Below are 15,335 nucleotides of genomic sequence, written 5' to 3'. Positions count from 1 at the left end.
TTCCTGCTGTAAGTAAATTTCCTCACATTGTAAACTTAAATAAAACTTCAACGTAGATTTATTAGATTTTTTGGGTAATTACTATGTTTTGTATATTTATAAAAAAACATCAATTTATGTTTATTTTGTTGTTGGCATGCAGAACTTCGAACTTTTCGTTTCCAACATTTTTATTGGATCACACAAAAAGTTTATTTGTTAGATATATATAGCTCTGCATATTCAAGTCAGTTGGTCGGGCATCTGCTTGTAAATTTCATCTGATCTGGGGTTCCGTTCTCCCCGAGTGTACGGTGGGGTACTCGAATTCTTAGGGGCATGAGGGATGATCAAAACTCATATAGCCCTCGGCCCACAAAGAAAACATAGCTTAAGATTATCTTACTAAATTGTTATCAAAATGAGTCTCATCATCATGAAATTTATTTTAAGCTAAAGATAAGCAAAAGTTACAACAAATATAAAAAAATTTATATGAAGAACCAGAAAGAGAAATAACTATGAAATCTAACTTGGATGAATTGGTGGTGAAAAGTTAACTTCTACTAAATAAATATTAGTATTCTTGGCGAATGGTGGCAGTAAGTAAGGTTGTCATCGGACGAATGGTGATCAGTGATGATAATCATTTAATGAATTTATGAAGCTGATGATCAAATAATTTCATAACCAAATTCTAAAATTCGATTTAGAGATCACATTTTATAATTGATTTTAAATGCGAGTATGATAGGAAGGCAAAAATTTCAATATAATTATTTTAATTAAAATTAAGTAATTAATAAAATAATTTAAATATTGACATGATGTGAGCCTGATTACATGCATGAAGGGTCCATAATATATGTATTGTCCCAATCAGTTAAATGTAACTATCACATCATATCTGTTATTTTCATTTAAATTCAATTTGTAGGATTAAATTTTTTTTAAATTTATTTAATTACTAAATAAAAAATTACTTGCATTTATTATTTATTTAATAAATACGTACAAATAGAAGCCAAAGTTTGCAATACAACTAAAAATTCATTTGTTTTTTTTTAAAATTTATTTAATTACTAAATAAAAAATTACTTGCTTTATTATTTATTTAATAAATACATACAAATAAAAGCCAAAGTTTGCAATACAACTAAAAATTCATTTGCATCTAGTCAATTATCGCTAAAATGATTGATTGATGTTGCAAAATGATTAATCACATTTGTTAATAATACGAAATTAAATTGCTAATAAAAGCGTCCGTCAGAAATGGGGGCAGAGATTGAAAACAAAAAGTAATTTCTCACTGCGTATGAAAAAAATAAACTGTAATTTTTAGAAAAATAGATGTCAAGAATGGGATTCGAACCCATGCCCTTTCGGACCAGTACCTGAAACTGGCGCCTTAGTCCAACTCGGCCATCTTGACTTCGATGTGTTAAATTCGTCTTTTTATTGATACATTCTGTTTTATAGGGAATCAATTGATCTTCTAAGCACCGTTACCTCTCCGGGCGCCGGCTTTCTCCCCGGATCAAGCCTCCTTCAACTGGGCAGCTCATTCTTCCGCAGCGGAATACCCATCAACGATGACCAATACCACCACCATTATCAACTACTCACTAAGCCCCTCATCTCTCATTCTATCACAACCACCACCGACCCCTCTTCTATCGCCACCCCTCCCTCAAAGCCCGCATCGTTCTACTACCCCTCCGCTCTCCCCCCTCCTCCTCGCTGCTCCACCTCCCAAGCCATATTCAACGGTATGCTTGAAGTTGCCCCCTAGTTTATCGAACGTCACTCTGTTTGTTTGGTCTGATCTGAATCTCGCTTCTTAGGGATCAATGTTCTCTGCGGCGTGGCATTGCTCACGATGCCTTATGCTGTAAAGGAAGGGGGCTGGCTAGGGTTGGCGCTTCTGGTTCTTCTAGGGTTGATTTCCTGCTACACTGGGATTCTATTGAAGAGATGCCTTGATAATTCCCCGGCTTTGCTGACCTATCCTGATATTGGTCAGGCGGCGTTCGGGTCGCCTGGCAGGCTTTGCATCTCTGTAAGTTGCTCGACTTATAAATCTATGCATGAAAACGCGCTTTTTTTTCTTTTAAAAATTTAGTGATTGTGATATTTTTTTTATCTGATGTTAACGATTGAGTGATACGCATATAAATATCAAATTTTAGGTGTTAAATTGGTAAATATGTAAGAATTGTGTTGTATGTATGTAAATTCTGCATTTTAAGGAGCTTTCCCATTGAGAGCTCCATTGAAAGCTTATAATGAAGACTGGATTTCATTTAGTGTTTTATTTTGTTGTTATAGTGAATTACATTGAAAAGTGACTTTCTTTGAAGAAATGGATGTTATTACCGAAGATTAAACTGTGTCCATTGGTAAATGTTTTGATTATAATGTTGTTTATGCTAAAACACAACTAGAAGTCTTGGACATATTGTTATCCGCCTTTGGTAGTTAATTTATGTTTGTTTTATAAGTCTAAATCTTTGATACACACCATCTTCAATAAGCTAACTCCCGTCGCCAAGACCAATGTTGACACACACAAACATAATAGATGCATGGCGTTCACACATGCCATCACTAATAAGGTTAATACACTCCATTTGTACTAGTATTAATGTACGCCATCACTAATGTAGTCGATGCTCATTGTCTCATCAACCTCCAGGCTTGTTGTCAGCATCATACTCGACGCCCGCCATCACTAATAAGATTGATGCCGATATTGATGCATGGCGTCACCTGTAAGTTGATGCTCGTTATCGACATAAACCTCAATATCTATTGTCAATACCAAGTTTATGTTAAACTTTTTAATTTCTGGTCTGCCATGTTCGAAGAGTAATGAATGAATTAGTAACCGATAATCTCTCTGTCAAAGTTGGGTAAAACCCATCTTTCCTTCAAAGCTGTCTTCATTTTTCTATTTATTAGTGGAAACTACCTCATGATTCCTATTAATCTCTAATATTTCCATTCGTTTCATGCAGATAATCCTATACCTGGAGCTTTATGTAAGAACTTTTGAACGTATTTACTATTGTTTCAATTAATCATGAGACTGAATGAAAATTCACACTGCTTTGCAGGCTTGTTGTGTAGAACACATTATTCTAGTGAGCGATAGCTTGTCCTCAATTTTTCCAAACACTGAAGTAAATTTACTGGGGATTAGCCTAACCTCCCACCAAACTTTTGCTGTCACCGCAGCAGCAGCTGTTCTTCCCACCGTCTGGCTCAGAGATCTTAGTCTGCTCTCATTCCTCTCAGGTAGCACTGTAATCCAATCACATTTCATATTTTCCCCTTCAATGTCAGACCTCCATTGCCTTCATTTTGATACATAAATATTCATGCTTTAAGGTCTCTTCTTTCAGTTGGAGGTGTGATAGCCTCAATTTTGGTCGTGTTGTGCTTATTCTGGGACGGTGTAGCAGATGGAGTGGGCTTTCATGCAGAAGGGACTCTACTGAACCTCACAAACCTTCCAGTTTCTCTTGGGCTCTTCAGCTTCTGCTACTCAGGACATTCTGTCTTCCCTAACATCTATTCTTCCATGACAGACCCTGCTCAATTCTCAAAAGTTCTGATGGTTTGGTATGCATAATACATCATCGAACTTTATTTTTTCTGCAATTTCGTTCTAAATTACTATAGAAGCTTCCTCAAGTATTGGTTTTATAGTAGTTTTCTTTTTCAGCTTCTTTTTATGTACAGTAGTATATGCTGCTGTAGCATCAGTTGGATTTCTGATGTTTGGAGAATCCCTCAAGTCACAGTTTACGCTAAACATGCCTCGTCGATATGTTTCTTCGAAGATTGCAATTTGGACGACGGTACAAACCATGAAAAATAATTTTTTATGTTTTTCTTTTGGTTTGGTTAGTGAGCTCAATTAGTTTAAACTGTTTATTTTAGCGTTTTTGGATTGGCTATAATGTTTTTTCAGGTTGTGAATCCACTCTCTAAGTATGCTTTGACCATGACCCCGGTTGCAGCGAGCCTTGAGGAGCTCTTGCCTTCAAATCGAAAATCCTTTTTGATGGCTCTCGTGATCAGAACACTGCTGGTCATCTCCACATTATATGTGGCGCTTGTGTTTCCATTTTTTGGTTAGAAATTACTTTTATGAAGCTCTTCATCTGGCTATGAAAATATGAAAACATATTTGTGTCGTGAAAAGTGTTAAAATGATCATTGACTTTTTACGGGAGCTCATTTTGGTTCGAGACTTTATGAAATTGTCAATTTAGACCCCAAATTTTTAAATTTTGGCTGAAATAATTCTCAGACTATTTAAAAGATGGATTATTTCGGATGACATTAAGGAATTTGGGGATTAATATGATACTTCTATAGAGTCGGGCTAAAATGACATCATGTAAATAATTTGAAGGACGGCTCATTGCTTAGCTGAAATTTAATTTCTTATCTGCTGTTCCAGGTTTTGTGATGGCATTGCTTGGATCCTTTTTCACTATGTTAGTGGTAAGATTTGATTATGACTATAAAGGCTTTATTTTTATTTAAAAAAAATGACTTATCTGTACTGATGGTGCTATGGCAGGCTCTTATTTTTCCTTGTTTATGCTATCTGAGCATTCAAAGAAAATCTGTACCTATTATAGAGGTATGAAGATAATTTCCATATTATAGTATTTAGCACATCAAGAAAAAAAAAAAAAAATGAAGAGCTGAAAAACATTATTTTTGTTTTGACCTTATTTTTCAGGTGGTGTTCTGCATCTTTATTATTATTTTTGGAGTCTTATGTGCTGCTATTGGATCATACTCCTCCATTAAAAAAATGGTGGACAGTTTGGGATAAACAGATTTTGCAGAAGTGGACTCTATAGTGACAGTTCGTGAAGCATTATAAATTTTGGGAGAATCCATTATAAATTTCTTATATGTGCATCACCACTTATTTTGTATTGAGATTTTTTTTTTTTTGGCATAAAATATTATTAATATAGTGTCAAAATAGTCCTGACTATTTTTCATGGGTTCTTCTTAGTTCCAAAATCTATAAAAGTGTCAAAATTAGTACCCAAATTAAGAGACTCCGAAGACTAAAATGATGCTTTTATAGACTATGGGGCTACAATGGCAACCTATAAAGAGTCAGAGGACCATTTTGATACATTTATTATTATTAATAGCAGAGTTATGAAATAGATCTCAATGTAGAAATTAATTATGAAAAACATTTTCTTGTATCACTTCTATACATGGTTCCTTCTTGGATTTCTTTCCCAAAGTACTCTTATCATTTTTAGGATGTGGGAAGCGCATTTACCCTCAACTATATTCTTACACAAGCTTGGTCCACATCAAATAACAGTCCAAAATTTAATCTTTGGAAGCAAGGAGAGAATAAGGTAATAGATTCCAAGAAAATGCTGTCCATTTTACATACTAAATGAATTTAATCTTCATTTTGCATATATGAGATAACTCTCTGCCAATGTTATGTTCCCAATCATCACCACCATTCTATTTGGAGAATTATGTGATAAATAACTACTTTTAGAAACTAAATTTGTTAAAATATAATGAGTGCAAGAGCTGTGAACTGTGTTTTGAAAAACATATAATTGCAATTTTTTTTAAAAAAATATTTTCTCAAAGCTAACTTCACAATCACCATTGCAAAAAATAAATAAATAAAAGTAAAAATAAAAAAAATATACAATCACCTCAAATCATTTTTAGATTTTTATTAGAATTTACATTAATACGACAATAGGAGATTTACGGCACTCAATAGGATGCTATGGAGAAAATTCATATAGCCGATCCCACTTAATGGGATAAAGGCTCGTTGTTCTTGTTGTTGTTACATAGATACCACAATTTCTCTATATTTACATATCTAATATAAATATTAACTAAGATAACACTTTAATAATTCAATCAAATTAAATTAAAATATATGCATGAAAGAAGCATATTCTAATGATATGTTTGTCATTTAAAAATTTTGATATATATGCATGAAAGATGTTTATTCTAATGATATGTTTGTCATTTAAAAATTTTGAATGCTTTATGAATATTAAAGTAATATGTTAGATATATAAATATACAAAATTGTGCGATATGTATTCAATCCCCACATTTTCGCCTTTGTTTCTTCAGGCGAGCTCCATACTAGTTATCTTAAAAAGCAATTCATTATATAAAAAATATAACCTATCATCATATTTAAAAGCCAACAAATATCCAATCACTGTATATATATATATATATAATTTAAAGGTGCCAAAAGAGACATGAAGATTTATTCCATTTTTCAAAAAATAAATATAAGATTGCCAAAATGTGTCCCACCCTTTTTGTGCAAATGGCCAACAATATTTACTGCCTATTATTGTTTAAAAAGTAAATACTGTAGGTAAAGAGCATTATAAAGACTTGCCCTTCCCCTTGCCTTTCCCATGGCTTTTCTTAGCATCCAACTTGGCTTGAACTCGAGCGACAGCAGCAGCTTTTGCTTCTTCTCTCTTTTTCTTCTCTTCTTCCTTTAACCCTGCAGCGATCTCCCTCTGCCTCTTCACTTCTCTGCAATGTTGAAATATATGTCAATGCAACAACATACATCATAAGAATACCAATAATTACTACGATAACTTACAAAAAACAAAATACTCTAAGAAGCTAACGCATTCAAACTAAAGTCTGCTATAATCCAAATAATGTAGAACAGCCAATTTCAGGAAACCTCAACTGAAGATCAAAATCTTCACTTAACGAGTTTCTTAGAACTTTGTGCCACATTTTGCTATAACGGTGTTTCCAATGACACTTTTAGGCCAAGGCTTTTTCCCTTTTTTCTTGAGAGATAGAGCCAATATGTGGTTAAACTCGTTAGCACTTCGATTAAATAAGACATGAAGTGACTTAGCCCAGAAATTTCTAGCTAAATATTTTCCACCTTCATAAGTGGCTAAATTAATATACCATGGACCTTTTCAAGGAAGAAGTGTAGCCTTATAGAATGAGGTTGTGACATTACAATGCAGCAAAAATTTAAATTTAGGCTGCATTTAGAGCAGGTTTTTTATAAACGTGGTAGTAAAATTTCTATCATGAAATCAAAGCTTTTGAAAAGTTCATGCGAGCATCATAAATATTTTCTTAGCCTGAAAAAAATCATACATCCATTTTTTTATAGTTACTCCACTTCAGCAGATCTCATTCTTAAAAGCAAGTTCCTATCACAAAAATTACAGAAAATATTATGAAATTAGTAGTCAAATGAATGTGTGGCAATTCGATGTGTAAACGAATCGACTCGAGCTTGATCTGCACTAAACTCAAGCTTGACTCATGAAATGTATGATAGACTCAAAGCTCGGGCTCAAGGCTGTGGCAGTTATGCCCATCTAGAACCATCTAGAACTTGATTCGAAAGCTTTATTTTGATAAAAAAGTATTTTGAAAATTTAAGGTCTAGCAAAAAAAAATTAATCGATCTGACTTGACGAGCTCTCGAGCTAAAAGTCTGACTAAGCTCAAACTCGAACCAATAAAAATATACGAGCTCGAATCTAAGCTCGAGTTCAAGTTCGCGGATCGATAAACTCGACTCACGAGCACATTAACAAGTTGAGATAGAACCGGCTCAACTCACTCACACCCCTAGTAGCAATAGTTTGAATAGCAATAAAGTAAAAAACCTGCCCCCAAACAGACCCTCGGACGTTTGCATTATCTTGTTAGAACATGGTTGTGCAAGTGTGCTATAAAGAGAAATTGCAGGGAGAGATTCTACTTACTCAAGTCTTGCCATTTCATCAGAAACACCACCAATACTTGCACCTTTTATAGGCCTGCACGCAACAAGCTCTACCTCAAAGATAAGTGTCGCACTGCACTCACAAGAAGCAGCTATAGTAAGTTCAACTGATCCAAAAACTTAATCCCCCCCTCAATAAAACATTTATGGGAAGCAATTTCCGTATATAACAATGACAAACCCCGCATCTTATGTGCCTCACCCTGGAGGTATCTCCGGAGGAGAACCTGCACTTCCATAAGCATATTCTGGCTTGCAAGTAATTTTCGCAATCTCCCCAATCTTCAAAGAATGAAAGATCCAATATTTAAAACCATATTTGATAGGCATATTTACATGCACAGTACTTGAAACTTCGCTATTTACAAAACTAGCACCCGTGTAATTATTTTGAACCATCAAACCAGTGCATTTATGCGTGCCACAATAAAACAATCGAGAATTTGATAAAAATGATAAATATGGGTTGAGATTTTATTGTGAATTTGATATTTGCGAGAGAATTTGAAGAATAGATGAAAGAGAGTGCTAGTTTTGGAAACAGCATAGTTTTGAGTGCCATGTTTGTAATTAACCCTCTTTAATATCAGCAGCAGAGGTAGTGATGAAATCAAAAGCTCATTGAATGACAATTTACAATCATACCTTCATGGTTCTCAAAGCTATGTCCCAAGACTTGATAACAGTGCCTGCTCCAAGCTCAAATGTAAAAATTGTGTTGTCTTCGCGAGTGGTATCAAAAACCTCGCCAGTCTCAGCAAGAACTCCTTCATAGCGAACTATCGAAAGATTTTATTGATAATAGTGTAAGTTGGCTAAAAAGACAGACAATTATATAGAACGCCATTCAGCAATCAAGCTAAATAAAGTAAATAAGGCCAAGCTTGCTTGAAAATCAAAATGCCTTGCTCTAGAGTAAGAGGCAACTGTAGGTGCATTCCGATCACAAAACTAAAATGAGTGTTCAATTTTTCTGAAAATATGAGAGGAAAAAACTTACTGATTGTACACAGTAGATCCCTTACGTCTTAATAAGTATGCAGAATTTCATAAGCTACTGTCCTAAAACTTATACAAAATAATAACTCTATGCCTTTAATGATGAAAAATGGAAAAATTACCATCAACAACAGGAAGACTCTCTGTTGGTCCTGTAGCATTTGGCTTGGCTCTCTGAATAATGGTTTTGAGAACACCTCCATCACCAGTTAAATCAATCACTTCACCCATTTTTGTTTCGTTTCAAATTACCTCTGAAAATAATCAGAGAAAAAATATTTTGATTAACATAAACCAGAAAAATATTAGCACGAAGTTGAGCACAATACAAATAAAAGATAATAAGTACCGCGCATCAAAGATATGCATTTTTATATTGCAAAAACCATATGCATGAAAGAACATGTAATTATTATAATATTCTAATATCTTTAAATATGAAAAGAAAATTCCTTCGGCAAAAGCAGCAAGCAATGCAAGAAACTAAAATGCTATATATGAAACAGTGAGCAAATAAATAAAGTGGTTGCACAAAATTTAGATTAAGCGGGGACTAGACATAAATTTGGTCCGGAAAATTCATTTGGAGTTGAGTTTTCTCTAATCAATGTTCTCTCCAAATATCAGAATTATTGTTCTCTACCAACTCGAGCTTTTATTTGTGACAACCATAATATGATTGTATTTATATCAGCATATTTGTTTCCTAATACTATCCAGCTTCAGTGCCTCTGTTCTTAAAAGAGAAGCATGCAAGCAAAAAGGACAAGCTAGGACTTACAGAGGATTGGGTGAATGAGGATTCACTCCCTGGTGACTGGCCAATGTAGTGGTGAGCAGCAGATGGCTATTGGCATGAGAAGCGCGACTCAAAAGTTCTGCATGGTGGAAGCAAGTTGCAGAAGCTTATGGGTTTGTGGCTAGAGGTGTCCAATAACCATGGTGAATTCTTTGGCAAGCAGAAGAAGAAGAGATCTGCAAATGATGGTTGTTACTCTCCGATGGGTGCAACTTAATGACTAGCTGCAAGATGAGTTGACATTTGAAGAGATTTGGAGGCTAACAAGGTCATCGGTGGTTTCAAGAATCGATAGTTGTAGATGATTAGCAACTTTGGTCCATGATCGAAGGGCTTAAAAAACAAGAGAGAGGAAGGCTGAAGAGCTGCGCATGGAAGAATTGCGGAAGTTGGGTGGTCTATGACTGGATGGGGCTGCCAAGAGCTATAAAACTTCAGTGAATTATTTTGTTTTAGTTATGAAGGGAGGCCATGCTCAGGTATAGCTGTTTGGAAAATTGCCAAGGGGTTAAGATGACTTAAAAGTTATGTGAGAGAAATATAGAGTATCGTGGAGTGGAGTGGATTAAGGTTCATCATGAAAAAGGGAAGAATCTGAGGGCTACTCTTCTAAGGGTGTTTGATGTGTAGTAGGAAAGCGAGTACTGTGGAGGCATTTTGAGGTTGCTTTAGGGTTTTAGAGGGAGAGAATAAGATGGCTAGGCATAGGATTTAAGGATAGACTTAAAGGTAAAGAGAAAGGGAGAGTAAGCACAAACAAAACCAATGAACTCACCAAAGTTTCACTTAGATTCCCATCACCATAATTTGCACACAAGCAAACAAACTGTAAGTCATTCAATATGTCTTCAAAAGACTGTACTTGTACGTAGTCCAAATATAAACCAAAAAAAAAAATAATAAAATGAACGGTAGCAATTTTCATGAAGCTTCTTATAGGGGCTAACCATGAATCGTTAAGAGAAAATTGTTTTGAATTTCATCACATTTGGCTTCGCCAAGCTCTTTTCAAAGTTGAAGTGGTCTTAATTTATAGCACATCTTAAAAATAATCCAAGTGGTCAACTGATGTTTGATCATGCTATTTTGAAAACTAAGAAAAATGATGATCTTGATATAATGCCCTAGGCTTTAATCTTATACATATGTTGGTTTTGCATCATATTCATATTTATATACATATGAAGAAAACTGTTAATTTGGGCTTAGTTAGAGTTTGCTATGGAATCAATAGTTATAGAAAGAAGAAATAAAAAAGAGAGAGTAAGAGAAAAGAAAAGCTAGAAAGATTTAGTGAAAATATTTGAGGTTTGTAAATATTATTTCAAGTAACTCATTTTTTGGACTGAAAAAATATTTCTCTAAGCGGTCATAGATATTAGTGGAACTTGCAAAAGCATGAAAACTCTTTTGTGCCCTATTTTTTGGAGCTTCCTTGCAACCTATCCTTTTCCCCCAAACTTGTTCACATCCTTATTTTCGGGGACAAAAAAGTTAGGAGTCGATTTGGAATCACTTTCTATTTTCTATTTTTATTTTTGTTTTTAGCCTACTTTGTTTTCATTTTGTTTTCTATTTTTTTTTATTTTAGAAAATGTGGTTGACAATGTTATGATTAAGATTATTTTAAAAATAAAAAATATAAAACATGTTTGGTTGGATATTTTATTTTAAAGAAAAAAATTATACTTTTTATTAAACAGTTAGGGCCTACGCGACATTCCAGTATTAAGCTTCGCCGCCCATTGCGTATACGACGTCTTCCTTACTCCACCCAACACGAAGCATTACCTGCGTAGGCAGTGCCGGGCAGAGGGTAGGGGCAGCGACCAACGGGACCGGCAACAGGCAGAGGTGGACAGGGGTGGACGACAACTAGCAGTTGACGGGCAACGGATGGAGAATCCTCGCACGGGTAATTTTCCGAAAAACATGTTTTTAAAACAGTAAAAAGACAATTTATGTATTTTTTATGTTTTGAAAACAAGTCTTATATGTTTTTTAAAAAATAAATAAATTACGAATAAACAAACAATGTTTTTGAGTTTGTTTTCTTTTTTTTTAATTTTCAAAAATAAAAAATAGAAAACAAAAAGTGATCCCAAAGAGGATTTAAATTATTATTGAGATAATAAGAAGTACATTGTTGTTCCCTAATCATATATGCACATATGCAAGCCTTTACATCTCCCGATATAAAGATATACTAAAAACATACTTGAAAATGTTTGTATATTATTGCAGACAAACAATGATATGCAAGTAAACATACACACATATCGTTAAAATTGTAAGCAAATATCTATAATAAAGATGTTTGATGCAAGCTTAACCCAAATCATCACCATTAATCTATAGATGTGCATCGATTTTGTCGCATCTTCCACCATAAACTTAAAGACGTGTTAAATTTCATCACCAAGGAGAGAGAGTTTTGATCGTTTCAAGTTCATCATCATCATCATCATTTCTTCTTATCTCTGCTTAATTGGGATCAGCTTACCACACAGATGAAACATACCACAATAAAGCTTCTTCATCATCATTAGTAATATCCCTTACCATTCGTCAACATTCATTACGGTTGAGTGTTAAATAAAGTGTTAGCTCTCTTTTATAAATATATTATTTTGCAACTTCTAGTCATATAAACTTTGGCCTACCCATTTCTCTTATTACTCCATTCTATGCAAATTCTATATACATCTTTTGTTGGTGCATTTTCTATCCTCCTAAATGCATAGACCCACTTCAATCTATTTATTAAAATAAGTTCAGTGGATGCTAATCCAACATTTATCTAACATTTATACCATTATGCTTTTTATTTTTCCTACACGTCAATGTTATTATTCTTATTTCTGCCAACAACAACAAAAAGTCTTTATCCCACTAAGTTTGGGCGGTTATATTAATCCTTTTTCTCCTTTGTGTCCTATTGAGTGTAATATTTTCATTTAATTCTAATAAATTAAGATCATTTTTTATACAATATGCCCAAGTCTTTTTAGGTCTACCTCTACCTTTCTTAAGATAAGTCAAATCTATGGATACATTCATTTCACATTTTGTCTCTAATTGCCAAGCCACTCTCCTCCAACTAAACATTCTCATCTCAGCAATACTTTAACTTAGCAATACTTAGTTTTATGCTTCTCTTTTAAAGGGCACTATTCTACCCATAATGCATTGCAAGCCTAATCATTATCATATAAAATTTTTCTTCAATTCTAAGCGATAATTTTCTATCACATGATAGGCCTGATGCATTTCAACCAACCAATTTGAATTCTAATAATAACATCCCCATCTATATCACCATCACTTTGAACAATAGACCCAAGATATCTTTAACCGTACTATCATATCTTTTAAATGGCGATCAGTGATGAACACTTAAAAGTCATACACTGCTGAACACTTTTTCTATCACATGATCTAATTTGGTATTGGCATCCTTTCCAAGCAACTATCATTAGCTAAAGATCATTGGTCACTATTGAAGCCGAGTTGCCATTAAGTTTTAATCATCATAATAGGTTAAGCTAATGAAAAAAATTACCAGATCCTGAATGTGAAAGATTGAATGCCCTCACAAAAATATTAGAATACAACATTAATATCAATGTGTTTCCATTCCACTCAAACCATGCTGGATAGGACAGTAGAAATTAGAATTTATAATTAGGTCCCATCCAATTTCTATGTATTTATATATCTAACACATAAATTTTGTTTTTACATTTATACCACCCAAATATTTTGTATCACAGCAAAAATACCACTTTAACTTTTAAGTGAAAACACACCTTTTCTTGCAAAAGTGTATGTATGTAAAAATTGAAGTTTAAACATTAGATATGCAAATACATAGGACTTGAATGGTATGATGTAATTTTTCCTTTATAATTTACCATTATGACACGATCATATTTCTTTATCAAATAGACTACTGAACACTTCTCAATTTTGAAAAAAACCATTGATATCAAGTCTGAAAGCCACATCCTCAACAATATCCCTACCTTTCATATAATGGACCTGAAGGGAAGATAACATTAATCCAACTTTGAAATTTGATCAAAACGCCCACAAATTTAAATCAATTTGGAATCAATTATAGCCGTTCCTGGATTAATCTTGAGCTTGATTCTCAACTTACAAGTTAATGTTATTTTTATTCAAAAAAATTGTCAAATTATGTTACTCTTGCATTGTTTCAAGTTTGTCATTTGAGTTTGATTCAAATTAATTTGTGCCATACACATACTATTTAATTCATTATTCTCCACAATAATCAACTTCCTATTGTTTCAAAATTATTTATCCTTATATATTCTATTATTTCATAATTTAATTGAACATACTATATGAAAAATAAAATATAATTGTCTTTGCTATAGATTGGATAACTAAGTTGTTTCGAGTTACTTTGAAATGGCTTGAAAATGAGCTCAGTAGAAATTTAATGATTTCAAGCTAACTATTTTGAGCTTGCAATAAATTGATTCACTTCCAAGTCAAGTAGGAGTAATTTGATTTTGAGCGGAGTTCAAAACAAACTAAATCTGAAAATTTTGAGTTCAAGTCATACCTAATTTTGCTTAAACTTAACAAGATATTCATCCCAGGATCCACGATACATAAACTAAATATATAAAAGCACCGCTAGAACTTTAAGTCAATTTATTGATACGGTTCAAATGCTGCAAAGCGCTGAAGAAACACACAGGCATACGTATCCTACAAGTAGTACATGTAAGAGAGATCGTGCTTGAGTCCCACAGGGAATGAGCTAAAAAACAAATGTAAAAAAGGTCTAGCTTACTATTTTTGAACTTAGCTTGAATGTAAGAATTTTTTGTATTTTGTTAAATTGACTAATCCTAATTTTTTAAATTCAACGATCCTAGGCTAACAAGATCAGAGAGTTTAAGAGTTATCAATTGTACAAAAATTCCTCTCCTGAATTGGTTCCATAAAAATGTTAGTAACTGGTGATTCAACTGGTAGACAATCAGGAGCAACGCTCTTCCCTCCCGAGCATCTAAGAAAGTTCGGCAATCATACAGGTTTAGTCCCTTAAATCAAGTGATCACGAAACCAACTACCCCTCAAGATTGCACTTATCTAAAGGTAATATTCCTATTTCCCTATATTATTGTGTTAACAGTCTTTTCACTAAGAATTCTCATGAATCTCAAAGTTCACAAGTTTTAACATTTTAACAGGTCATGTCAAAAGAAAATTATGTTCTAAAGGTTAAAACATCATATATGAATTTCGATACGAATCACACAAAGTAACTTAATCATATCTTTCCCACAACAACAATCCAAAGTAGAAATGAAAAAATTACTCACAAATCATACTGGAAAACACAAACATGATGATCTTATAAATAAGAAGTAACATAAACAAAAAGTTCGGGGGTAAAGGAAATTACATAAATCCAATACAACTTATCTCCTTTTGAAAGAGTTGAACTTCAAAAACCTTCCACATTTCTAAACACACTCACTATCTCCACACTCACTCACTTGCACTTAGATCCTTCTTTTAAGTTCTCTTCACTAAAATTCTTCTCCAAAGGCTATATATCCCTTTGAAATGCATGGAAAGAACAGGCAAAAAGCTCCTCTTCCTTTAATCAAACCTTATTTAAAGTTTTTCTGGTGAAAAGTCTCATCTTAACATCCAAAACACCAAAATCGTGAACTAGTGCCT

General features: G+C 33.6%; 2 protein-coding genes and 1 non-coding gene across 4 annotated transcripts in view; 1 reads left to right on the top strand and 2 right to left on the bottom strand.

Annotated features, from left to right (window-relative positions):
- LOC110039441 (vacuolar amino acid transporter 1-like) overlaps positions 1-5,263 on the top strand; it is a 5,665-nt gene extending 402 nt beyond the window's left edge. The window contains exons 2-11 of the mRNA XM_020744502.1: positions 1,462-1,751; positions 1,827-2,041; positions 3,000-3,023; positions 3,099-3,279; positions 3,387-3,606; positions 3,710-3,845; positions 3,959-4,121; positions 4,454-4,497; positions 4,577-4,639; positions 4,742-5,263. Of these exons, the coding sequence (XP_020600161.1) occupies positions 1,462-1,751; positions 1,827-2,041; positions 3,000-3,023; positions 3,099-3,279; positions 3,387-3,606; positions 3,710-3,845; positions 3,959-4,121; positions 4,454-4,497; positions 4,577-4,639; positions 4,742-4,837 (1,432 nt within the window). The 3' untranslated portion in view covers positions 4,838-5,263. The remainder of the gene's footprint in view (positions 1-1,461; positions 1,752-1,826; positions 2,042-2,999; positions 3,024-3,098; positions 3,280-3,386; positions 3,607-3,709; positions 3,846-3,958; positions 4,122-4,453; positions 4,498-4,576; positions 4,640-4,741) is intronic.
- TRNAL-CAG lies at positions 1,334-1,414 on the bottom strand. Its single transcript has one exon. It is a non-coding gene; the product is annotated as a tRNA-Leu (tRNA).
- A 1,043-nt stretch (positions 5,264-6,306) lies between the features above and the next one.
- LOC110026862 (peptidyl-prolyl cis-trans isomerase FKBP20-1) overlaps positions 6,307-15,335 on the bottom strand; it is a 28,548-nt gene continuing 19,519 nt past the window's right edge. For both annotated transcript variants that reach the window (XM_020728085.1, XM_020728166.1), the window contains 5 exons: positions 8,932-9,063; positions 8,456-8,589; positions 8,013-8,092; positions 7,791-7,883; positions 6,307-6,573 (listed from right to left, as the gene is read on the bottom strand). In XM_020728085.1, the coding sequence (XP_020583744.1) occupies positions 6,417-6,573; positions 7,791-7,883; positions 8,013-8,092; positions 8,456-8,589; positions 8,932-9,040 (573 nt within the window). In that variant the 5' untranslated portion in view covers positions 9,041-9,063 and the 3' untranslated portion in view covers positions 6,307-6,416. The remainder of the gene's footprint in view (positions 6,574-7,790; positions 7,884-8,012; positions 8,093-8,455; positions 8,590-8,931; positions 9,064-15,335) is intronic.

The sequence above is a fragment of the Phalaenopsis equestris genome, unplaced genomic scaffold, assembly GCF_001263595.1.
Source record: "Phalaenopsis equestris unplaced genomic scaffold, ASM126359v1 Scaffold000002, whole genome shotgun sequence".
NCBI lineage: Eukaryota > Viridiplantae > Streptophyta > Magnoliopsida > Asparagales > Orchidaceae > Phalaenopsis > Phalaenopsis equestris.
Note: the sequence above shows the minus strand (reverse complement) of the source record. Positions and strands in the feature narration are given on the sequence as shown.